At 37.3% G+C, this 27,035-nt stretch overlaps 1 protein-coding gene across 4 annotated transcripts in view; it reads right to left on the bottom strand.

Annotated features, from left to right (window-relative positions):
* LOC126373074 (protein PALS1) overlaps positions 1 to 27,035 on the bottom strand; it is a 130,995-nt gene that overhangs the window by 53,621 nt on the left and 50,339 nt on the right. For 3 of the 4 annotated variants that reach the window (XM_050019049.1, XM_050019050.1, XM_050019051.1), the window contains 3 exons: positions 24,552 to 24,661; positions 20,171 to 20,841; positions 12,487 to 12,597 (listed from right to left, as the gene is read on the bottom strand). In XM_050019049.1, coding sequence (XP_049875006.1) covers positions 12,487 to 12,597; positions 20,171 to 20,841; positions 24,552 to 24,661 — 892 coding nt within the window. The remainder of the gene's footprint in view (positions 1 to 12,486; positions 12,598 to 20,170; positions 20,842 to 24,551; positions 24,662 to 27,035) is intronic. The other variant, XM_050019052.1, reaches the window with a different exon arrangement.

Raw genomic sequence — 27,035 nt, forward strand, 5'->3', positions numbered from 1 at the left:
GTGTTAGTGACACCGTAACGAAACCTGAGCGGGATGATTTAGACCATGATTCTGAGTTGATATCAAGTGGAATTTCCAGAAAATTCATGAAAATTTGATGTATTTTTAAATTATTTTTAGTTCCATACTTGCGATGGAAAATTCCAAAACAAAAATCACTTTTATCACTGTTGGCTAACCCCCCAGGGCTAGAGTGAATAGGCATTTGCTAGGTAAGCGTGTCCCATCCTTCCATTTGAGCCCACATCGTCACTTACCGATAGCTAAAGGGCTATGAACCTTTCTGGCATATCTCAGTGGCGCCACCTAGCGGATTTTTTAAAACTGCGGCGCACGATGAAACCTGTGCAAATCGATAGGGGACACTTGTCTGAACAAAAAAGCTTTAATGGACCTATGCTCTAAAGTGTCACGTTTTCAAGATATCTAGCTTGAAAGTTACGAAAAGTGTCGTATGGATAAATCGATTTTACTCTTTATCTATATACAATCGTAATATAGTGACAAAGTGATTGATTATACATGAAACATTATTTAATATACAACCTATTTATCTTATTGAAAAAATGAAATTAATAAATACTTGCAACAACATTAATGGTTTTTGTCTTTGCTACATTATATAGGAAGTACATAGGTACTTAACTGTGCACACCTTATCTAAGGTTACTAATTGCAAACTGAGTTTATCAGTTTGTGTTATGTATGATATAGGCGTCATTTACTCCTTAACTTGATTTTACTTGACACAACGACAGGATCTAATGAAATATAAAATAAAGTTTACATTTTTATATACGCTATGCGTTTAGTGCGGCATCATTAGTAGGTACTCGTTAAAAAGCAGAATTCTCGAAGTTTAAGAAATCTGTGTAAGAGAAACAAAATGGTGTACTTATTAACTGCCATTTTGCTTTCTCGTTTAATTCCAGGAACTACAAAAATGGAGGTCCTTTGTTTAAAGTTGCACGAATTTCTATTATTTCGGCGGAATCAACAAGGATAGCGAATAGCCATACAATAAGTGTGAGTGAGACAACATCATACAATAAATACAATAGGACGATTGGCAGCCGAGTGAACTTTCAGTCAGTTTGCCACTTTCATCTTCAACGTGCGCACGCGCTTTTCTCTGTTCTGAGACTCTATCCTGTTCATTCTGTTGTATTTGTTACCACTGTTGAGTTTGTTGATATTCCTCTTGAGTTTGTTAGTATTTTTGTTGACTTTGTTAGTGTTATTGTTCAATTTGTTGTTGTTGTCTTGGCAAGATGTCCAGTCATGTTGGTGCCAGGCAATGTTTTTTGTTGTGGTGTAAGCACTGTTCGTGGCCCGCGCCGAAGATCTCGGCGTCCTATACAGTCTTACATGACAACTGAAGATTATATTGCTAGGCACCCCAACATCCTGAATTATGCTCGCCACTTATTTGACGATCGAGAGCTAAGTAATCTTATTTGAATATTGCAAAAATTAAAAATCTCAGTATGCAGTGTATCTGGTATCTATATTATAGTCCCTGGTCAGTATAATACATAAAATGGCAATGTATAATTCGGCTCGTTTCTCAATCGTGCTTTTCATAATCGAAATGTCATATGAAAAAAATTCGTGTATGGAAATAATATATCCTACTTTATCGAAGCTCTCATTATGTAGCATCTTAGACGAAGTGTAATCAACGCAAAACATTTTTAACAGAAAGTCGTCAACTTATTATTATAATTAGCCAGAGATAGCTCTTACGCCAAGCATATCACTTGTGTACCAGACTTACGCTTTCAATAGATTTTATAGCCAACTATTACCACTTATTTATGTATAATAAATGATATTTGCATTTTTTTGTAACAGTAGAGAGTAATCAGTTCATATTAATGCAAGCACAACGGTAACGCTGTTTTTTCATCTGACATGTGCTACGTTGCTAGGTTTAATATCCACCAATCAGATAATTGGGTCCGATCAGAAGATCGGCACAATGAACCGGATTGTAGGGTATGCTACGTAGCATCTAGCATGTTACTGGTGGAAACGCAGTCTAAATGTGACGTACTTACTTCATTATTGATGGAACAGTATTCTTATCGTTTCCAGCTAACTACGCAATACCGAATATGCATATATGAAGTGAGGATTGCTTGCGCCCTAATAAATGCCTTCGGAAAACGGGTGACAGATCACCCACTCGTAAATGAAATAATCAACGATATATACCTTAAGCACGACGCGGCGACGCCCCAAACTATCTGTGCGAGTTTGTAATACAAAACAATTTAAATCAACGCAGAGCCGCTTTCCAAGCTATAAACTCAAGTGAAGGCTTTCAACAGTTTCCCATCTTATCATATGAGGATCTGTTGATAATGTCTCTAGGGCCGTATCAAGTGACGCAGGCAAGAAGCTACTATGGCGAACACCTAAAAGAAACGGAACGTTTTTCATTGAAGTGTATGAAGATTTTGAAGTTGACTATAATTTAAATCAATACAACATAGTAGTTTGTGATTCTTGGCTGACAAGAGCTAAAATACTCTCGAGGCACCAGAGCAGCAGAATTAGTTTTGTATATATCTTGCTAATTAATAGTTTGAAAAACAGAAATAAACTTGTCGGTCACTATTGCAGCTGTATAGTTGGAAAACGGACACTCGGGTGCTGTGCACATGTCATGTGCATAGTTTGGTATATGGGATGGGCTCGGCACCAAGAAATTCAACCCCCTGCTGCCTTTTTAGATCAAGTTATTATTTCTGATGAAGAAGAAGATTGATTATTCAAGAAGACTGATATTCATTATCCTAATAGGTACGAATTTGTATAAAAAAAGCCTATTTGTTATAAGTATATACACTGTATGTATTCAATAACAATTAGTATTGATTTCATTTTTAAGCAAAATATAAATAACTATATGACTACTTTTACGATGTTTTATTTCATACTAAATCGATGAATAATTGAACAATGTGTTCATGTAATATGATTGTTATGAACTAAACAGCTTAAGGTCCCGTTGCATTGAAGGCACACACCCCATTGGTGTGTCTATACGAACTAGGTATGTTCCATACACTGCTGTAAAGTAGTCCTAAAAGCGAATTTTCACACCCCACCTGCTTTCACTGTGATTAGACATTTATGCCTTTCATTGAATAAACATAAAAACTCAAAAAGTGTGAAATTGTTAGACAATCATAGCAAATAACTTTGAGTGTGATTACCACGAGAATAAGTCATGAGCTGTACATCTCACGACTCGTTTCTGGATTTCTTTTAAGTTACACATAAAAGTAAGTTAAGTATAGATATTTATTTTATATTTTCTATTTATTTATTTTTCAATAAAGTAAATATGTGGTATATTAAACACTAATATTCCATGCATAATCACTTAGTCACTGTATTCCAATTGCATATAAAAGTAAAATCGATTTGTTCATACAACACTTTTCGGAACTTTCAAGCTAAATATCTTGAAAACGTGACGCTTTAGAGCATAGGTTCATTAAAGCTTTTTTGTGCAGAAAAGTGCCCCCTATCGATATGCACAGGTTTCATCGTGCGCCGCAGTTTTAAAAAATCCGCTAGGTGGCGCCACCAGGCTATGCCAGCCTCCATAGTGAAATGTTCAATGCCCTTTGTGACTTAATTTAAAAAAAAACCAGGTGGAAAAATTATTATTGTCCATAGACAAACCATAAACAAGGCGAACGAGTAGTTGTCCAAGCCACAGTGCTTGTTTAGAACTGTCTAGAAACTATACGTACAGCTCATTATAGTTTTAAAAGCTGTTGTCTAAAGTTAGAACGAAACAAGTTTAACTACTGCTGCTTCTTTACTTGCTACAACAATGTTTCAGTCATAGGACGCCTTCCGACTGGTAGAACGGACGTGTAGGTGGTCTATAAAGGCCAGATTGAAACGTACATAACATACAAAGCCTATATAAGTCCCACTGCTGGGCACAAGCCTCCCCTCAATCAACCGGAAACCATTGCGCTGTGCATTGAAACAATAGGCTTTCCAACTACCTAGTCAAAACAGTGACTTTTACTAAACGTCAAAACACGAAATCACCATGGAGTTTGTTTGAAAAAGCACACTGTGACGTCATAAAAAAACATGATAAAATGTCAGACTTGTTATTACGTTCTTCTTCTTTAAAATTCATAAATAACTTAAATAGAAAAAAGAAAATGCTTTTCGTTAGTTTTAGACGTGTCTTTATTTAGTATAATCAGAATGTCATATTTTATCTTGAACTTAGTACACGACTCAATTCATGTAAAAAGCAATATTGCAATTTGACATTTGCGCTATATATTACAAGTAAGTGCGTAAAGTCGACAAATATCAAATAGCAAGAGAAGCTTCCCGTTCTCAGGACCTTTCTTCCTTTTATCTATAAGTAGTGATTAATTTATAACGACGAAATATTTTTTTTTAAAGTAAAGGCACTTATTGAGAAAATGACAAACATCTGGAATTTTATGCGTTTTCCTCATATTAACACTGGGCAGTTATTATTATTTTTTTTTTAAAACGAGTTATATTTTCATAAAGATACTGGTCAAAAAAACATTTCAAATTATTTTTCTTTTTGGAATTTAATAACCAAAAGTGAATAATTTGGAATTTAAAAGCCAAGGATTTTAAATTATCGAATTGTAAAATCCTAGTGACGTACACAAATGTCACTGACCCCTAGTATCGAGTACTGCTCCAATTCAGGAATTATAAATAATAAGTAATTATCTCAATACAATTCAAACATATCCATTTCATTATTTCAATACCAAATGTGGCTGAAAGTTGTTTTCTGGAGACCGATCGCTCTATCCACCTCACTGGTGCGAGTTATAATGTTTGTTTCACGCAAAACAATAAGATCCGGTTGATTACGGGGAAGCCTGTGCACAACAGTGGGACTTATACAGTGTTAGTGATAGTGTAACGAAAACTTCGGTGGATGATTCAGACCATTATTCTGAGTTGATAAAAAGTAGAATTTCCTATCGGAAAAAGGCTGTTTGTGTAATGTAGGTAGATAATCGTTTGGCACTATAGATACATCTCTGAAACGGAAGTAAAAGCATATGAAGTACCGAGCACTATACTTCACTCCACCATTTTCCGCCGTTCGATGTGCAAAGTGCTCAGGAGACCCATCACAGCGCTACAGTTTCAAACTGCATCGTGATAATTGTTAGTTCTGCAACAACATAGTACTGGGAGGTTAAAAAGGCCACATTAAAGCAATTCGCCTAAAAAAGGAATACTGCTATTTGACAGTTGTTGACATTTATTTTATACTATGCGCAAACGTCAAACTGCAATATTGCTCTTTAGATGAATTGCTTCGATAAGGCTTTTTAGACCCACTGTAGGTAATACAGCCGGACAAATTGGGAGCACAAAGGACTCTCACGCGGTACTAAGTTTATGACAACATACCTACGGATGCCCAAGTGGGCGCTAACCTTGCTTCGCCTGAAAGGATTGTATTTGACAGAACGAATAGACCCTAGTGGGCCAATAGTGCTGTACGGGGGATATCATCGACCACGCCGGCGGGGTCGCTAGCGGGATCCTGCAGTGTTTGTTGTTTCGAGCTGATTAAATTGACCACCTCTATGGCTAGAGTAATCGGGTCGTTCACGTAGGTAGTGAGGCGCCAAAACTCCCTTGAAATCGTGTAGTGTAAAAGAGGCATTAGGCTAGGCAGCCTTAGTGTTAGCGTACGTACCATTACCATCATGTACCTAAACATTTTAATGTACACGCTTTATAACCATGTCGCATTAACTTACTGAATCCAATGCACACCAATGTCTTATAAAGTCATCATAAGTTATCGTCAAATATGTAGGTAAGTTAATGTGAAATGATATCAAAAGTGTTGTTAGTTAATTCACATGACTACAGAAAATATTTCCAAATACTTATTATGATTTACGGAGGCAACACCGCACTAGCGATTTAATATGATAATCACCTACCGTGTGCATTATTCGTGTAATTATACTCAAAATTAATAGACTATAAATATCATGAATCAGCATTTTGGGTCGGATATGGATTTGCATATGGTAATAAACATCTATGGTAATTAGCAACCGTGATTAAAGTGCCATTTTATGTTTACACGTTTCCAATAAACAATATGTCACTGTTAAAAATACTAGGTACTGACGTACTTAGTACTAAAAAGTTGCATAATAACAACCTTAACCTGTGAGATATTTCACATCGAACGCTAAGATATTCAATACAAACAAATATCATCGGTAAGTACAATCCAATAGGTACACGTTGGTGTGACTAACGAAGCTATGTTTCGGATTCCAAACATAAAACATTCACAATTTCACAAATAAACAGGTTATAATTCGCACAAATTAAAAATAAAAAAGTTCACGCACTTCACTTATTTGTTTTTTGAAAATAGAACACCTGTGACCTGTGACGTTTGGGGTCAAGAACGAAAACGGTTGATAACGAAACGAAACGTCCGCGCGCGGCGAAAGAGCGCGGGAAACTAAACTGGCTGTATGGGTATGGTTGTACGTGTAATACCCGTGCCAGTTTGCTACCAGCTTCGAATGTTGGCCGTCAACTCAGCCGGAAAAGCGCTAAATTCCACCAGACGGATTACTAGAATGGATTTTAACAAGCGCTAATTAAATTCGAAAAGAAAATTCTATTTCCGCGCTCTATATTTTTTTTGAATACCCAAATAAACCGCTTCCCCGTGGGCAAAGGCTTTTATTTATAAACTTCTTTCCTGTGGGTTGTAATAGTTGTAACGTCCCGATCTTACCACCCCTGGAGTCAAGGTCATAAACTGCAGAAGTTAGAGCGGGATCACCAATAGACTAGTTTCCAACTATAGTCGAATCAGTTGCTTCTGACCAAACGTCAAAAAACAAAATTACCTACTATGGAACTTGTATGAAAAAGCACACTGTGACGTCATAGAAAAACGTGATAAAAATACTTAAAAAAATAAAGACTGTCTCTGGTTTGGTGTGCAGGCTGAAATCACCTGATAGACGGAAAAATAAGATGATTCTGTACTTCGGAAGACATTTTATAAGTAATCCATTATTTAACGATATGCAGTCGATTATTTGACAATAATTGACAACACTAATATAATCGTTAAAATAATAAGTATGCATGTCAGGGCCATAGGCGGCTCAATCATAATCCTGACAACAGGTTTGATGAGGTCGGAAATTGATCTTACAACAAGAGAAGAGGAATTCGTTTTATTCTTATTTACTGCATGTCAATGCAGTCAGTTTAATCAAACTAAGTAAGTATACAATAATTTACTTTAAAAGAAAATGCTATAAGTACTCGTATTTAATGTGAAACGTATTACATTAAACGCTACAAAATGAGAAATGTGGCAACTAAAAGGAAATAGCCTAGATTCTTTGTATACTATGATGCTTTTTCTCTAGGTTGGTAGTCTACAACCATTAGCAATAATAGGTAGTTATTTACTTTTTACGTATTATACGGATTTATACGTATATGTAAATACTAAGTATACTTTTTAAAAATCGAACAACTTTCGTATATTTACACGAGTTTATTTATTTTTTTGTTTTGGTTTTCCCCGAAGGGCAAGGCAAAGGGAACTATGCCCATACAGCCAAGGCTTATACAGGGTGTTAGTGACATCGTAACGAATACTCAGAGGGATGATTCAGACCATGATTCTGAGTTAATATCAAGTGGAATTTTCCGTCGCAAAATTCATGTTTTTTTTTTAGTTTTTTTAAATTATTTTCAATTCTATACTTTTGCGATGGAAAATTCCACTTGGTATTAACTCAGAATAATCTGATGAATCATCCCTCTCAGTATTCGTTACGATGTCACTTACACCCCATACTAGTACATACAGTAGCCATACAAGTAGGTATGGGTGTTAGTGACACTGTAACGAATACTGAAGGGGATGATTCAGACCATGATTCTGAGTCGATATCAAGTGGAATTTCCTGTCGGAGAAGTCATGAAAATTTTAGAGCTTATTTAAATTATTTTCCGTTCCATACTTTTGCGACGGAAAATTCCACTTGATATCAACTCAGAATCATGGCCTGAATCACCCCTCAAAGTTTTCGTTACGATGTCACTAACACCCTGTATATTTTTTCTTGATGATCATTAATGAAATGATGAAAGGTGATGACGATCAATGATAAAACCTACGTAGTATTATTCCCTATTTTATGCCTAAGTCCCCAAGGAGCAGATTCCTACTCCGAACCCCAAACGAATTACTTAACTCAAAAGTCCGCATAAACTTTCTAGTTATGAAGCGGCTTGTTGGCACGAAGCGAAAATAGATAGGTACACTTTGTTTATTGAATATTCCGATATAATAACACTATCGCGAATGTTATCCGACTAACTTAATACGATCTTAAACCACAAAATACGTATTAATTATTTAGATTATTCAATGAAGAAAGCAACCATGTCGTTCACGTTCCCGCTAAAAAGCCACACGCACGAGTATAATTAAATTTGAATTTAGAACTATGAATACAAGTAAGTATTAGAATTTTTTACCTTGAAAGGCTTTGCCTTCGCATTTAGCCAAAAGTATTAGAATGCATTATTATGTTTTTGTTAAAAGTAAAATGTCATTGATTTTTTTATTCATAATTAATTTGTAGGTAAGTAAGTACTTCCCCAAGAGCATAAGCGAGTTAAAAAAAGTAAGTATTCGTACTTAATACTTTATAATACTTGATAATCCTTACGTAACATAAACTTGCGAAATGTTTCGATTTTTAGATGACAAGTGTACGAGTAAATCAATGAATTTTTTGTTCTTTAGATGTGGCGACTTGATTGATTGATTTTTCTACAGGTTTTCTAGCTCGTATTGCATTAACTTTGATAGGTGCGTAATGTAGTATGACGCAGGTACAGAAAAACTTTTTTAAATCTGGCAACAAAGAGCTTAGGTGAACACCAATAATAAGATTAGCAATTATTTTATTCGTTTACTTTACTCACATGGCTTCGTTGTAGAGTAGGCTGATGGAAAAGTAATAAACTTGTTAAAAAAGCACACAAAATAAATAAAAGAAAAAGTACTCATTTTTATTCACGTTTAAAAACATGAGTGTAAATGCAGAAAATAATCCATCCCTAAGACTAAACAATATCCAATAGGGTAAACATTGTTTTAAGTTTACGCGGTTATTATCATAATTAAAATACATAATAACGGATTCTTACCGCGAGTCATCCCGTGATCATGGCACTTGCAACAGTGTCGAAATATCGGGAGTCTCATATGCCCATTTTGAACGCGGTAAGAACCCGTCATTATGTGTTTTAATTATCCAATAGGGTGGTTACCAACAAATCAAATCAGTTACTTTTTACTAAACGTCAAAACACGAAATCGCTATGGAAATTGTATGAAAAAGCAACCTGTGACGTCATAAAAAAAACGTTACATAATGACGCACTTATTATTAAATTTTTCATTATTAAAATTCATAAATAAGTTAAATAGAAGAAAGAAAACGTTTTTTGTCACCTTTAGATCTGTATTTATTTTGTGATCAGATTTTTTAATTTATTTTTGAACTAGGAAACCACCCAATTCTAAGGTGGTCGTTTAAATAGATTAAATAATTAAACAATGGATTGAAAACATCCGTTGATTGCTGTCTATACAGCAGTCTCCCCCGGAACCCACATACATACATAAACTAACGCCTATTTTCCACCGGGGTAAGCAGAGACTATGGAATTCCATTTGCTTCCCCGAGAAATGTGTTTTATACTACGTGACCTAACCTGATTAGGCTGGTCTTCTTTTCGGGTAAGAAGGTCAGACAGGCAGTCGCCTTTGTAAAAACCGGACCTGTCAAATCTTCAGGTTAGGTAAGTGGACCCTGTGAAAACTGGATAACGCTGCTAGGGTTATGAAGATGGTTTTCGAGCCCTCAGCGTTCCCCATTTGTCCAGTTAAGTTATAATAAGCCACGTCTAAAATAGTGGATCATTATAGACGGACCACCTATCACGTTAGCTCGGTGAGGTGTGGGTACATTATTCATCTTACGATGGATGTACCTCTGATTACCTTAATTGAGATATATTCGTGACCCTCTGTTTTTTTTTTCTGGTTATATCTGCAATCAGTATCTTTTTTTTTGTTTGCTATGAGCAGATTTGGTATAAGTGAGTGACCCTCTGTTTAAAAATAGTTTATCTACTTTATAACGGTTTGCCTATTACAGGGTAGGTGAACTTTTTTGTCTCTGTAATTGCTTTGTATCAACCTGAAGAGACCTGGCGACGCTCGGTTGACCGAGAATTGAAATCTCTCGGTATGTCATGGGAGCAAGCTACACAGACTGCAAAAGATCGCGGGGAGTGGAAATCTGTTATTCGAGTCCTACATCCCAACAGAGAATAAAAGGATTAGAAAAAGAAGGAGAAGAATTGCTTTGTAAGTAAACTTATACATAGGTCTCATGCTCTTGTCGGTTTTACCGACATGTCCGGGAAAATTATTTTATTTGCACCAGCCTAACATAGACGGAATACATAACGACTTTTCTTATTTTGTTTCCCGCTGCAAACATTTCGGCTTGTTCAAGTGAAACATTTTTAAAAACTCCAGCTTAAAAGTGAAACATTTCAACCACTTCAACTAAAATGTTTCAACGTCAGTTAAAAGCCAAAACATTTAAATAATGCGTTTTGTATCAATTGAAAACATACTTCCGGTTATGGGCACAAGCAGGTTTTATTTAAAATTTCAACATCACTAATGGAACGAGCAAACGGCTGTACAGACAGTAGAATAACGAATAATAACTACTTTGGCGGCGAGGATGTGCTGCCAAAGGATGTTTTTCGGAGTACCGGACAGAGCATAGTACCCCGCCGGCCACGAGTTAGTAAGATGACCAGGCATCGACAATCCACTTGAGTCATGTTGGAATATTATATGCGTCTCGCTGTGTAAACTTCGATATCGCGTTTCAGGACTGCTTCAAGACTGCATTATTGAATGTGGCGCCATCTGTTGCATGTGGGCGGAACTAGCTGGCCAATTAGTTGGGTCCGCCACACTATGTATAGAACGGCAACTCTCCACTCCCCACCAGCGGCTGAGCTAAGTTTACCTCACGCCCTCGGTCTTACTTTAGTCTTCAATCGTAAAATGTGTAGTGTTTGTGTAAAACGAGGTGTTTTGTATGAGGTGTCCGGGGTGTGCTTCAGGTTAGGTAAGCGGACCTCTTCTCGTCTCTCTTCGTCTGTGACCTCTTCCAAGCACACCATCCTAGCTGGTAAGTGCGTTATTTTAAAAATTAATATTTAATGTCTTATGACATCATGTCTACGGCGCCTAGCACGATGTGGATAGCTTAGATTTTTATACTTGAAATAATTCTCCCCTATCATTGTTTTTATGTTCAATAAGAAAGTGGAAAATAAAGTCGTTATTCTGCTTCCACTGTATTTAAAAACCTTCATACGTACGTATACATACTAAATATATATACGTATAAGTACATACGTATTTGTATTAGGTAGTGTGCTAGGTTCAAGATAAATTATGAAATTCTGATTACTAAATAAAGACAAATCTAAAACTAACGAAAAACATTTTCTTTTTTCTATTTAACTTATTTATGAATTTTAATCAAGAAAAACGTAATAATAAGTCCGACATTTTATCATGTCTTCTTAACGTCACAGTGTGCTTTTTCATACAAATTCCAAAGCAATTTCGTGTTTTGACGTTCAGTAAAAAGTAACTGATTTGACTAGTTGGAAACTAATGTTATACTTATTAAGTACCTATGCTAAAAATCACCAACCAAATTGAACCGGAAACCGGAAGTAGAGACAAAGAGAGAGACAATGCACACAAATAGGCATTCACCAAACATGTCCGTCAGTGTTGCCATGCGTGACATGTTTGATTCGCCAGTGTGACCAGCTGACGTCGATGTAAGGTAAATAAAATATTCCATCAGAAAGTAAGTAGTTACTCCCAACAGTATCTTCATTCTATTTTGTGTGTTCACTGCATATAAAAGCGTTAGAGCAAAAAATTCTCCATAAAGGTCATGGGCAGTAATTAAACATTCTTGAGTGGGCGTACAGTCATGAGCAATATAATGTACCCACTTTAGGACTCTGTCGCACTAACATATTTGACATTTAGTGGGACTTACAGTTCAATTTGTCAAAAAAGTTAATGTGACATGGTACCAAAGTGTATACATATTAATGCTCATGACCGTACCGACATGCCAATGAGAGACTTTCTATGCTACGTTCTTTAAAAACAATATAGAAAATAGGTAATTAACACGTTAAATCTCGACACCGCCATCTATATTATTTTTGGGGAACGTAGCCTGGAAGGTCCTTCATTAAAACCTCCTTGCAATCCGTGTAAAAAAACACTTTACTAACCTGATACTTCTTGATCGCCTGTTGTTCCTTCACGGCGTCATGCGCAGGCGGCCGCGGAGGGGCGACGCAGGCGGCTTCGCGGGGCGGCACGGCGGGGGCGGTGCCGTTCACCTGCGGGGGCGCAACATTAGTTCACACTTTGGGCTAGAGGGCGGCGGGACTGACTGATAAGGAATGAGCGAAAAAATATTTTGGAACTTTCGAACCTTCTAAGTTTCGAACCCGTGACCCGGGTCAAGTAAGCGAATGAGTTTTTCATGTGATAGATAAAGTGAAATACATATACATAATACGTCCCAATACTGGACACAGGCCTAATTAAAAAAATATATAAAGCTTAGTTTTTAAATGAAATATAATCAAAAGCATAGGCCTTTTTTCTTAAGGAGTGAGAAGAGGAGGCACAGCATAACATAAGCTCACGCTTATATCCCAATAGGGGTAGTCAGAGGAACATACTTCGCAAGATGAACTAAGTATATCACCGAGTTTTCTGTTAGACCAACGTGATAGGTGGTGAGCCGTATCCCCGTCTATAATGGTCAAGCCAACTATGTTAGCGAAAACTGCAACTGAGGCACAGGCATATAAATATTTTAATATTTGATTTTTCCCTGGTATATATGGTCCCAAATCTTTATTCCACTGCCTTGCAAAATTATAGATTCTCTTCGAAGTCGTTACGTCATTCTTTTTCTAAAGATATCTCTCAACATAGTAAGCAGAGACCATTCCTTATCTTTCAGTTTTTAAAATACCGCCTTTCACGGAAACATTCAATCCCTAACTAATATCAAAAATATCCCATTGTTAAAATCCACAATATCTTTAAAACAAAATACCCACATAATATATAAAAAAATGTAGTTCTGATTCCTGCAGACACCTCCTTTTTATTTTAAGTTACTAGAAAGGGACGGGTAATGGCATAAAATTTATTAATGACACGTCAATTTAGGCAGAAATCTTAAACAACCCTCACAAAATTGGCCAATAACTCCACAGAATCAAGTTGACAGCATACGTCAAACGGGTTGCATACCAGCGAGATGCTTATATTACTCGTCCGGGTTATTCATTCATTCTCTTTTTAAAATTAATAGATGTCATTCATCCGTCTCTTTCTTTTTCGGTGATAAGAAAATCGCAAGTATGTATAACTAAAAAAAAATAGTAGGTATCTGCAGGAATAAGGGCCATTATGTCCTACACGGTTTTGAGAACAGGCACTTTAACAACCATTTAACTTATTGCGAGCAGGTTAGCCAACATTACATTTATTTACTCATGCTTTTATCATTCAAACTAGACAATAACCCGTAAATACAATACAATGAAATAGATTTCATACACAACAAAATGTAAGGATGTTAATTATGAACATCCAAACTTATAATCTGATTTGTATACACCCTAATAGGGTAGTTGACAGTTTTTTTTATTGTATTAATGTACTGATGTGAACACGCGAAACATAGATCTGCAGGGTCAACATGGCGACTAGGGCTTCCACCAATCGACACAGCGAATACTATCTAGTTGGTGTTGGATAGAAAAGGATCGATCGACTTAACCTCGACTGATACATCACTATGCTAATAAACGTCACAACACTAGGTAACGTACTTTGACAGATCTCATTCTCACTGCGCATTGAGGCTATTATAAAATGTTATCTTTATTGAAATATTGTCATTTATTATACTGAACTAGTCGTTCCGTTTAATAGTAGATGTTGACAACCCCAACATTAAATTTATATTTTTATTGTAATATGTACTAGCTTTTGCCCGCGACTTCGTCAGAGTGGCGTGTTATAAAAGAGAGATCTTTGTGTGTGTGGGAGTGCATATCAAATTTCAAGCATCTAAGTTATGCAGTTTAGATTTTTTCTTACAATTTTTTTTCCGCTAACTCCCATTTTTCAAAATACAGCCATAACTAAACTTTATATTTAGGTACTAAGGTATGCATGCATGCTAGATTGAAAACATTTATCTTACGCGGTTTCGATTTTTTCATACAAATGTTTTTTCCCGCTAACTCCCGTTTCCTTGGGAATTTTGCAATATCCTGTTGCAATTAAGCTTTAAATTAACTAAGGTACCTGCATGCCAAATTTCAAGCGTCTAACTTAAGCGGTTTAGATTTTTCATACAAAAGGATTTTCCCGCTAATTCCCGTTCCCGTGGGAATTCCTTTCTTAGTGCACCTCTACGGTACCTAAGCTACGTCCCTTCCAAATTTCAAGTGCCTACGTTTAGCCGCTTAGGCTGTGCGTTGATATGTCAATCAGTCAGTTTTTCCTTTTATATATTTAGATCAACATTTATTGCGTCACTTCTGTTTTACGTGTGCTCCATTAAACTACTGTATGCTACTGTTTGTATGAATTTAAATTAAATTCAGTGAGTTTTGGCACTCTTTTTTTACATTTCTTCATAATTTCCTGATTTCGGATATCTGTCTGTAACTATTATAATCTGAGGGAGATACTTTTTTCTTTTTTTCTTTTTCCTATCGTGGCATACTTAATAGGAATATATCATTATTCCTCCTTTCTTCTTCTTTACATTTAGCTATCTATGTCTATTTCGAAAAGATATAAGAAAACGTTTATAATTTTAGATACATGTCAACTACCCCATAAGATGCAATAGATACATGATATTTTTAGAATTTGATACAAATTATATATAAAATATTACATGTTTAAAAATATATTTCCTTATGGAATTAAGCTTATTGGCAAGATGACAAAACCCAAACATGCAATAATAAATTATCCACCTGCAAAGAAAAATATATTAGTATTATACATTATATCTAGCCCGATATACATAAGAACTTTAAAATATTCGAAGAATATAAATGAACGAACTACAACCGTACTGGATTAGGGCAGGTGAGCTGCCCATCGCACAGATTTTCATGACGTTACATGCCCGGGAAGATAAGGGTTAAATACATCCGGCCGCGCCGCATCGCACTCTCCTATGCTTTTATCCTTTTCTGTCTGTCACACAGAACCGTCATTTGCTAGAACGAGATAATATACCCGCACGCCGAATGCACAAGGCGGTGGGAGTCGCACTCCTCTTATTCAACCCGCTCTAGCAAATTACAGGTCTGAGTGACAGAAAAGAATAGAAGCAGCCGGCGGGCCTTGTACCGTAAGCACGCGAGTCTTTCTCGCCGCGATAGATATCGTCTGTCTCTTTCTGTGCAGTACTGTGAAAGAGTGACGGGTGACGTATGTCGAGGCGAGAAAGAGTCGCGCGCTTACGGTGCTAAGCCCGCAGATGTTCAATCCTAAGCAGCTGAACGTAAGTTGCAGAGGACAACGAGAGCTATTAATAATAAGTAATTATAGACGACATGAAGACTATATCACTGTACCTAATATTGCAAATATATTATATATTCATAAAAACTATGACCAGTACAGTAAGGTTAAAAATATTTATGAATCTTAGGTATTTAAACGACAATACCGCAGACAGAAATATTAATGTGAAAAGCGTGAATTGATGAATTTTGTCAAATGATGTCGTGTTGTTAGAATCAATTACGAAAATGCCAAAACAAGAAAATAATTAGCAGTAGAAGATTAATAAAACTGGTTTGGTTGCAAATAGCTAGTTGTGTTTGAAAAATGCGATAAACCTTTAGTCAATTTGTGTTTTTTTGGTTAGCACTAACCCTGAAAAAACGTTTCGAACCCGTGACTCCGGCTTGATAGTCACGGGTTCGAAACCCGTTCAAGTCCGATTTTCAGCCTATTTATTTTGTTGAATATTTAAAAAAAAATTCTCTACAACGAAGAACTCTACCTGAAGACTATTCTTTAATAATTCATCATCATCAGCCCATTAACGTCCCCACTGCTGGGGCACGGGCCTTCCCTATGAACGGGCCTTAAACCATCACGCGGGCCCAGTGCGGATTAATGGTTATTAACGACTGCTAATGCAGCCGGAACCATTGGCTTAACGTGCCTTCCGAAGCACGGAGGAGCTCGAGATGAATTTTTTTTTGTGGTCACCCATCCTATGACCGGCCTTTGCGAAAGTTGCTTAATTTAAACAATCGCAGACCGAGCGCGTTTACCGCTGCGACCGATACCTGAAGATTATGCTTTAAAAAATATATATTAGCAATGCTGTTATGAGAATAAGATGATAGTCCGGGAACTCACATACCTATGCTCAACAATAGGTATATATTACACCGAGAGCCGACATCGCACCCATAACAATAAGATAACAAAAGACTAAAAGGAACAATGAAATCATCGTCACGCTATTGTCCTTCCGGCCTAGACAGATCACACATCATAAGATCATACTATGTACTTCCCACTATTGGGCATATATAGCACTCCGCTGAGGATCGGTAGGTATTTTTGGCGTGACTTAGGTATTGTAAGTTTGATGAACTGAAAGCCATCTTTTTTTTTATTAATTCCAATAGGCAGCCAATAACAGCCTCCGTGGTCTAGTGGCTGGAGCGTTAGGCTCACGATCTGGAGGTCCGGGTTCGATTCCCGATGGGGACATTTTTGAAACCACTTTGTGAGACTGTCCTTTATTTGGTAAGGACTTATCAGGTTTAAATCACCTGATTGTCCGAAAAAGTAAGATGATTCCGTGCTTCGGAGGGCACGTTAAGCCGTTGGTCCCGGCTATTAGCCGTAAAAATGCTTACACCAACCCGCAGTGGAGCAGCGTGGTGGAGTATGCTCCATACCCCCTCCGGTTGATTGAGGGGAGGCCTGTGCCCAGCAGTGGGACATATATTAAGGCTATTTATGTATGTATGTAATTCCAATAGAACATCTCTGTTCGCTCTTGACTACATTCTTCCTCATAGCGAGCTTACCCAGAAGGTACCCATAAGATAAACTAAATACCTGCACCCCACCGATAAAGTAACTGCAATGAAAGACGAAATCTATAACAGAATATCATAGCATAACAGCCTCACGCCTGTTCTCCTGAGGGGGTAGGTAGAGGTGTATAGTTCATACGGGATTCTCTTAAAATGCATAAATGGTTTTGTCATAATTTTAATTATCATAATCCTTTTCGCATAACGTTTTTAAGCATTAGTACTTTCCCATAATAACATCTAAGAATACTGGTTTTTTAGGTAAGTATAACTTATTTTTGGACTAATATTTTTTGGTATAAATTTGATTCGCATATAAATAGGTATCCATAATTCTTTTTTAGAATAATAGTGCTTTGTCATAATTTTTACAAGGCATAACAGTAGGTTAGGGTGCGGCGGGGGTGGCGCTTAGGCCACCCCTACGCCGCCAGCATGTATATCTTACACACGAAAAGTATGCTGAATGATGACCAACAGCATGAAATAGAGTCAAAAAATATAAAAGTCACAATCATGAACCAAATGCAGCCAAGGAAAAAGTAAGTTTCGGAAATGTTCAAAGTTGTGCCAAAACTTTTCTTATTCGGAGTAAAGTTTTTATGCTTATATATCATTATTGTCATTAAATATTATGCTTATAGTAGTTATGACTTTCAAAATTATACTTAAAAAGTTATGACAAATTAATTCTATGCGTAACTAATAATAGGACAAGTAATATTATGCCATGGTAAATTATTACATATAAATTTATGCGTAAAAATAGAGAACCAGTTCATACTACTACTCGCCAGCTATGTTTAATGTCCCATGTAATAGAGGACGAGCCATTAATCGAGCTCAAATCCTGGAAACCATGTGATATTATGCAGTATCTATGACCCAAACATGAATTCAAACTCATAAAGTCGAATTCAGTGGTTTAAAGATCATATACATACATAAACTCACGCCTATTTCCCACCGGGGTAAGCAGACTATAGAATTCCATTTGCTTCGATCCTGACACACTTCTCTTGCTTCCTCCACATTCATCAATTGTTTCATACACGCACGCCGGTTCAGAGTAGATCGTACTAAACCTTTTCTAAGGACATCTCCATTTTGGTCAATGTGAGTCCTTCTAGGTCTTCCTCTGCCAGCCCTACCATCAACTTTCGCTTTATATACCGCTTTCGCAATTCTTTTATCCTTCTTCTTAAAGATCATATCATTACAATAAATATTTACTTAGTCTTCTTTTTTGTGGAATGTGCGCGAGTTCACGAAATTTAGTTAATTATTTTTATATAGCATCTTAATTATCGCCATTAGAGAAACTGGAAAAGTGGTCTATACTTGTAATATTAAAATTATTAACTAAATTACCTATCTAATTATTTGTGCAACCTACTTTATCTATACATATGTATTTATAAACTGGAATGCATACGTAATTGTTTTAATTCCTTTTTCCGCCATTTTTCCATCTCCTTTTATGTCGATGGCGCATCATATATTTTATCACTTTTAAAGAAGTTAGAATATGTAAAGGTGATTGAACACATTTTAGTATACCTCTAACAATTACCCAGTCATGTTAGTAACTTTCTATGTTAGTAATAAAATGAATTAATTACCTTCCTGTGTTATTTATGTTAATCCTTTTTACCACTTGGACACCGTCAAACTACTTTTATTTTTTACAAATAAATCTGTGTTTGCTATCGCTAATATAATTATCGTTATAAAATTATAATCAAAGATTCGGTATAAATTATACAGGGTGTTAGTGACATCGTAACGAAAACTTAGAGGGATGATTCAAGCCATGATTCCGAGTCCATATCAAGTGGAATTTTCTGAAAATAATAAAAAAACACAAATGTTTTCATGGTTTTTCCCCCTCAGCATTCACCCTAACTCACTAGTCACTAACACCCTGTATAAGCTAGTGCGGTAGTCCGCAGTCAAATTTTAAACTTAATATAACCTAAAAACGCAAACAAAAACTCTAATTTTGCAGGCAAAAAAGTTATATGCTACCTGTGTAACACGAGAAAAACTACATTTAGTTACTTTGTTTAGTTTCGTAAATTTTTACTATCAAGGATGCTGCGGCAAAAGTCACAAAAAATAAATTAGAATAAATTAAGAAAGAAAATAAGACTAATTTTGTATCGATAGATTAAATAACTTTCTGTGATACACGTCTTCAAAGACCTAGGGTTGATAAGGTCGATCACTGATCTCACAATCCCCACGAAAGAAGATCATCAAAGATTTTTACAACTTAAAAAGTCCATCTGCAAAACTTAATTACTTACTTTAAAAATAATAATAATCAATATTATTTATTGTGTAAAAAAGTTTTTAGCCGACTTCAATTTGTTCGAAACCGAAAACGAAAAACCACCTCTATTGTTTACAAGTAAGTTTATAAACGATTTACCTACAGGTAAATTATCTTGAAAAAATGCAGCTACTAATATGATTCTAATCTTCTTATTATACAGCTAACCTAAAGTTACTTTTGCCATTCTCCAAAAAGTTCATGAAAGATTTAAAACTATATTATATTGCCTTGCTTTGCTAATGTCTAGTTATCGCCGATAGGTGTCGTCGTAGGCCGCCATTTGCCGTGTACTTAGTTAAGAGTCTTTTTATAATTATTTCTTTTTAATTTGGTGCAATAAAGTATATTAAATAGTTATTTTTTTTTGGGCGAAAAGTTTGACGGTATCCAAGACTACCTCAAGACGTATCCCGCTCCAATCTACCCGTCCATGCGATGATTGCGTGAACCCATTACCTGAGACACCACGTTCTTTCTGTCCGCGGTACTGGGGTATTTCGGAGTAGTTTTCACTATCTGCACGAATGTTTCTGGTACATCTACCGGCACCTCCCGCCCTAGCAGCACCGGGGTCGGATCGAACCCAGCCGGCAGCTGATACGCAGCGTACACTGCCTCTCTGATCAGAACTGAGTCGCTTCTAGCTGAATACGCCACGCCTTGGCAATCCAACAACGAATCTTCTCCGTTGGAAATCAACAACTGAATCTTATGGTCACTCAGCGTATGGGTTAAGTTAGTTAAATTCGAATTGACAGATTCTGAGCGCTCGGATGCGTCTCCGCACTTCGCCGTTTCGGAAGACCTCTTGCTCTTCTTGCTTCCGAAGGAGGTTCCTGAGCCGTCTGAGCTCTGCGGCAGCGACAACAGCTCTATGGTGCTGTTGTTCTTGAAGTCCTTGAAGTCTGATCCGTCGGAGCTCGGCCCGGAGGTGTCCACCGTGTTGTGGAGCACGGTGCTCTGTTTGGAGCTGAAGCTGGTGCTAGAGCCTCCAGAGGAGAGGAGGGGCTCGTCGTCTCTGGTGCGGAGGCGTACCTGGGGCGGTCGCGGAGGCGGGTACCGCGGGGGGGTCTTGTTCCTCGCGATGAAGCTGTCAGGGACGTCCACCGCCATCTCGCGGTGGGGGCCTGCAAGTGACAACAAGGTTTGTTTGTTTAATTCTTCTCTACATAATCTAAACGCAAAGGGCAATGACATACTAAAATAAAATATTTTGTATGAAAATTCAAAACGAAAATTTTCTATAGAATGCTTGGTTATGACGTCATCAATAAACGTCAAATAGGTACTTATTAGTAACTATCGTATGTTATTATTATATATTTAGTCGTACTTAATATTGCCTGATTCTTGATTAAAACTTGACATTAAGGAATCAACTAGAAAATTGTTTTTGTTTTTTGGTCACGTTTGTTCCATCGCAAGAGTATAGAATTTAAAATAATTTAAGAAAACACAAAAAGCATTAATTTTGCGACGGAAACTTGATATGCATGACGGCAGATGATATTAACTCAGAATCACGTGTTCAGTGGTGAAGGAAAACATCGTGAGGAAACCCAACTGGGTTACCACGGCTCAAATCCAGACTTTCATGATAATTTCATAACATGGAGCATAAAACCACTAGACCACGGAGGCTGCTAGTGGTTAGAGCGTTAGGCTCACGATCTGGAGGTCCGGGTTCGATTCCCGATGGGGACATTGTCGAAATCACTTTGTGAGACAGTCCTTTGTTTGGTAAGTACTTTTCAGGCTTGAATCACCTGATTGTCCGAAAAAGTAAGATGATTTCGTGCTTCGAAGGGCACGTTAAGCCGTTGGTCCCGGCTATTAGCCGTAAAAACACCTCCACCAACCCGCAGTGGAGCAGCGCGGTGGAGTATGCTCCATACCCCCTCCGGTTGGTTGAGGGGAGGCCTGTGCCCAGCAGTGGGACGTATATAGGCTGTTTATGTACGAGCACAAAACAGTATGACAAACAAAACGCAGCACAAGGTTTACCTCAACATGCTCGAGGATAATGGAAGATTCTCGTTCAAAGAAAATTGCATATTCTACCCGAGTGATAAATTCCAAGGCTGTGGCTATCTCACTGCATAAATTTCTCATAAATTTGCGTCCATTTACTGTAACTATCAACGTAATATGTTGTATATACAATACAACAGATGATTTGACCACTTATTTGTGTCAGATTGCTGCCTTGCCCATAAAATTATGTACTACAATAGTAACGTAGCCTGGAAAGTGTCTCATAATCAATTAGCTAGCACAACAGGCGACCTTATTGCTAACGTAGCAATCTTTTCCAGGCAACCTTTAGTTATAGGAAATGAATACACACTACTACTTAAGTTTGTGAGGAATAAAGTGGTTAGGTATCTATCTGCCTTGACCAAACCATAGAATAAGGAATAATACTACGTATAGAAGGGCAACTCTCCGCTCCCCACCAGCGTCTGAACTAGGTTTACCTCACCCCCCGCGGTCTACCTTAAGTCTTCAATTGTACGGCGTCAGACAACACACACACAGATGCACGTGTACGATAACGTCAATGTGTATTGTCTGTGTAAAACGAGGTGTTTTGTATTGGTTTTGTATGAAGAGTCCGGGGTGTGGCCAAACTGCGATCATAGTTCAATGGCGATACCACTAATTAGACGTATACGCTTCAGTTTTTTCTTCATTATTAAGTACTATTAGAAGGCCACAGACAAATTGCCAGCAAAACAATCTCGTGAAGTTTTTTATACATTTTGTTTATATGAAAAAAAAAGACGTATTTACCACGACGTAATAAGGTAAGTATACTTTTGTTGTGATAGATCAAATGTACCTGTACAATATCATCATCATCATCATTAATTCAAGAGCCACGCTCTTGTCAGTGTAGCATTCTCCATGCTATTTTTAGGGAAAAAAAGGGCAGTTACATTATCTATGGTCGAGACTTTTTGGCGGGAAAGGGACGATTGCTTTCTTCATTGAATAATCTAAATAATCAATACGAAGTGGTGTTTTGTGGTTAATGATCGCATTAAGTTAGTCGGAAAACATTCGCGAGTGTAATTACTTATATCGGAATCACTGGACCACACACTGGACCACGGAGGCCGATCTTCCAGTGACGATGTCACTGTAACACCCTGTATATAGTTACATCGCTTAGCGCGAAAGAGACAAAAGATATGCCACTCTAACCATGCTACGTCATAAAGGGAGTAAAGCGTCGAGAAACTGTCTATTAATAGAGATTAGATAAATATTTGTTCAAAGTCTGTGGGGGTTTATGGAAGTCTTTTATGACTCGGTCTATGTCATAATGTCATAAAAGAAAAGTGTCTCATAAAAATGATAACTGGGCTTCTGCTGCGGCTGCTTATGCTAATAATGATATTTTTTTGTTTTGGTTTTCCCGAAGGGCAAGGCAAAGGCAACTATGCCCATACAGCCATGTCTTATGTATTTTTTTCTTGATTATGATTAATGAAATGATGAAAGGTGATGATGATGAAACCTAAGCCACCACCCTCGGAGTAGATTCCTACTCCGAACCCCGAACGAATTAACTCAAAAGTCCGCATAAACTTTCGAGTTATGAAGCGGCTTCCTGGCACGAAGCGAAAATAGGCAGATACACTTCGTTCATTGAATACTCCGATATAATAACACTCGCGAATGTCTTACGACTAACTTAATGCGATCATTAACCACAAAACACCACTTCGTATTAATTATTTAGATTACTCAATGAAGAAAGCAACTGTCCCGTTCCCGTTTCCCGCCAAAAAGCCCAGCTGCTTATGCTAATAATGATATATTTTTTTTGTTTTGGTTTTCCCGAAGGGCAAGGCAAAGGCAACTATGCCCATACAGCCATGTCTTATGTATTTTTTTCTTGATTATGATTAATGAAATTATGAAAGGTGATAACGATGAATGATGAAACCCAAGCCACCACCCTCGGAGTAGATTCCTACTCCGAACCCCGAACGAATTAACTCAAAAGTCCGCATAAACATTCGAGTTATGAAGGTGCTTGTTGGCATGGCACGAAGCGAAAATGGATATATACACATTGTTTATTGAATATTCCCATACAATAACACTATCGCGAATGTTTAACTAACTTAATGCGATTATTAACCACAAAACACCACTTCGTATTAATTATTTAAATTATTCAATGAAGAAATCAACTGACCCGTTCCCGCCAAAAAGCCGTTTGTTGTTGTTGTTTAAATTCGCGTAATATAAGGCAGGCAGAGATCTGAGGACCATAGAGCTTTTTTTTTTTTGGTTTGGTTTTCCCCGAAGGGTAAGGCAAAGGGAACTATGCCCATACAGCCATGTCTGACGTATTTTTTTTTCTTGATGATTAATGAAATGGTGAAAGGTGATGAATGATGATGATGAAACCTAAGCCCCCACCCTCGGAGTAGACTCCTACTCCGAACCCCAAACGAATTAACTCAAAAGTCCGCATAAACTTTTGAGCTATGAAGCGGCTTCCTAGCACGAAGCGAAAATAGGCAGATACACTTTGTTTATTGAATACTCCAATGTAATAACACTCGCGAATGTCTTCCGACTAACTTAATGCGATCATTAACCACAAAACACCACTTCGTATTAATTATTTAGATTATTCAATGAAGAAAGCAACTGTCCCGTTCCCGTTTCCCGCTAAAAAGCCAGGACCATAGAGCCTTAACCGCCAAAAAGCCATTGTAACGGATTGACAATGTCACACCGCCACCTTTTTTTTTAATTTGCCCATTTAGGCAGGCAAAGGGAACTTAGCCCATACAGCCTATTATGGAGAACTCACCGGTGTCTGTTGAGATGGACAGCATGGTCAGCATGTCGGGCTCGTCTGACGGACGCTTCTCCTCCTCAGCGCCCAGCACCACGATGCTGGACCCCGACCTTCTTCGAGGCCTGGAACATAACGGTGATGGTTCGTCAATACATGCTAATAAATTGCAATAAAATTAAACCTAGGTTTGATATTAACTCAGAATCATGAGTCATACCACTCAGTGTTCGTTACGATGTCACTAACACCTGTATATTTTAAAAACATCAACGATTTTATTACATACTAGGTTATGCACGCGGCTTCGCTCGCGTTAATTGAGGGTAACGTGCTTCCCCTTTCTTTATGTACCAATTTTTAGCTTCCTACCTTGAAAACTGCGAAAAGTCACAAACAAAAAGTCGCGAAAAGTCATATACAATTTCATCCGCTCTTTGTAGAGGTTGGAGGCAGATTTAAAAAAAAAGAAAAAAAATGTGTTTTTGTTAATCAGAAATAGGTAACCCGCATACCAATTTTTAGCTTTCTACCTTGAAAATTGCGGAATGCTCCATGTTAACCACCACCCCTCTTTGTAGAGAAGAGGAGGGTTAGTTAGAACGAGACAAAAATAGCCCCTGACACTCTCTATCACTTCAACTATCTCCACTTAAAAAATAACGTCAATTCGTTGCTCCGTTTTGCCGTGAAAGATGGACACAGACAGACACACAAACTTTCGCATTTATAATATTAGTATGGATACAGATTATGTAAGTACCCTATGTTGGCCAATGAATAATCGTTCAACAATAACTATAATTTCATCCAAAATTAAACACCGAAACTGACCCTAAAACTGTCAATTTTGGCGGTAATATTTCGGATGTGAGCAATCTACGGAATCCGTTACGCGCGCGTGACGTCACGCCCGGTTGCGCGCACGCCGCTTACGCTACCTGTCTGCAACGGATGCCATTTCCTTTCTGCCATTGCGCATGTCATTAGCATTCTTAGACTTGCATGATATTTTAAACTTAGCTGTTATAATATGTTACTGCCGGTAGCTTAACAATAATAATAAATATTACATGATTTGTTTAGGTTCGAATCCCAGCGAGCTCTATGCCACTGAATTCGACTTTATGAGTTTAATTCATGTTTGGATCATAAATTCAAATTCAAAATATCTTTATTCAGTAGGTAACATAGTTACACTTTGAATCGTCAATTTTTACATAACGAACGTCTCATACGCCTAAAACTACTGCAGCTTCTCACAACCTGTATAGCCGGGGAAAAGAAGCTGCAAGAAAAACCTCGGCACAAGGCCCTAGACATTCTTTAAAAAAAGAAAACATAAAATATTGGTATACAATTGAGTAATTTAGCTGGCTAATATCAGTTTTCAGACAGTTAATCCCATGCATTCATATAATAGATAAATGATGTTCACCTTTTCCTCCGCTATCCAGGTTCAGAAGCTGCAGTAGTTTTAAGCTGATAAGACGTTCGACAAAAAATGTAGGTATATGTGCGTACCTGGTTATATGTAAATAAAAACATATGCTTAAATATTTTAAAATTAATTATTTACTTAATAAAAAAAGGAGAAAAAGCAACACTCCGTCGCGTCGCCATAATATTAAAAAGGAAAAGCAAAGAAAAACGCGGCGTTGCCATAATATTAAATATAAATTTTAATGTGTACTACACAGATGCAAATCGATGATTCAAAGTGTAACTATGTTAACCCGAATAATTTTTTTTTTAGTTTGAGTATATTTTATAACATAGGTATCTATAAAGATAAAATCACAAGTCAAGTTTCGAATAGTGTCGCCAACGACATAGACGAACAAACACATTCTCAGCCTACCCGACATGTCAGCCAGCAAGTCGGATGGCTGATAGCTGAGACGTGTCCGGTCTATTGTGCCCGACAGACATGTCGGGTCTGCCTACATTTATAAACAACCGTGTTATAAATAGATTCTATATATTTCTCTGTTCCATACAATACGTGGCCTGGTTTTGTAGTGACTTAGGGTGTATATAGTTGCCTGGAAGAAATGGTTTAGTAATAAGAGCGCCAATGACAGACTTTCCAGGCTACGTTCCCCATAACAATATAGATGGCGCTGTTCAAATTTAACCTAATAATTACATCTTTTCTCATTTTTTTTTACATTGTAGCAGTTTTATTTCATTATTGCCTCATTATATCAATAACAAAAATACCTCTAGAATAATTATTTACATTTTGTATGCAAAACACACATGTCATTACATAAAAACTAGATATTAATTAAACCTACGGCCTCTGTGGTCCAGTGGTCGAGCGTTGGACTCACGATCCGGAGGCCGCGGGTTCGAATCCCGGTAGGGGCATATCACAAAAATCACTTTGTGATCCCTAGTTTGGTTAGGACATTACAGGCTGATCACCTGATTGTCCGAAAGTAAGATGATCCGTGCTTCGGAAGGCACGTTAAGCCGTTGGTCCCGGTTACTATT

This window comes from Pectinophora gossypiella, chromosome 15 (genome assembly GCF_024362695.1).
Source record: "Pectinophora gossypiella chromosome 15, ilPecGoss1.1, whole genome shotgun sequence".
Classification (NCBI taxonomy): Eukaryota; Metazoa; Arthropoda; class Insecta; order Lepidoptera; family Gelechiidae; genus Pectinophora; species Pectinophora gossypiella.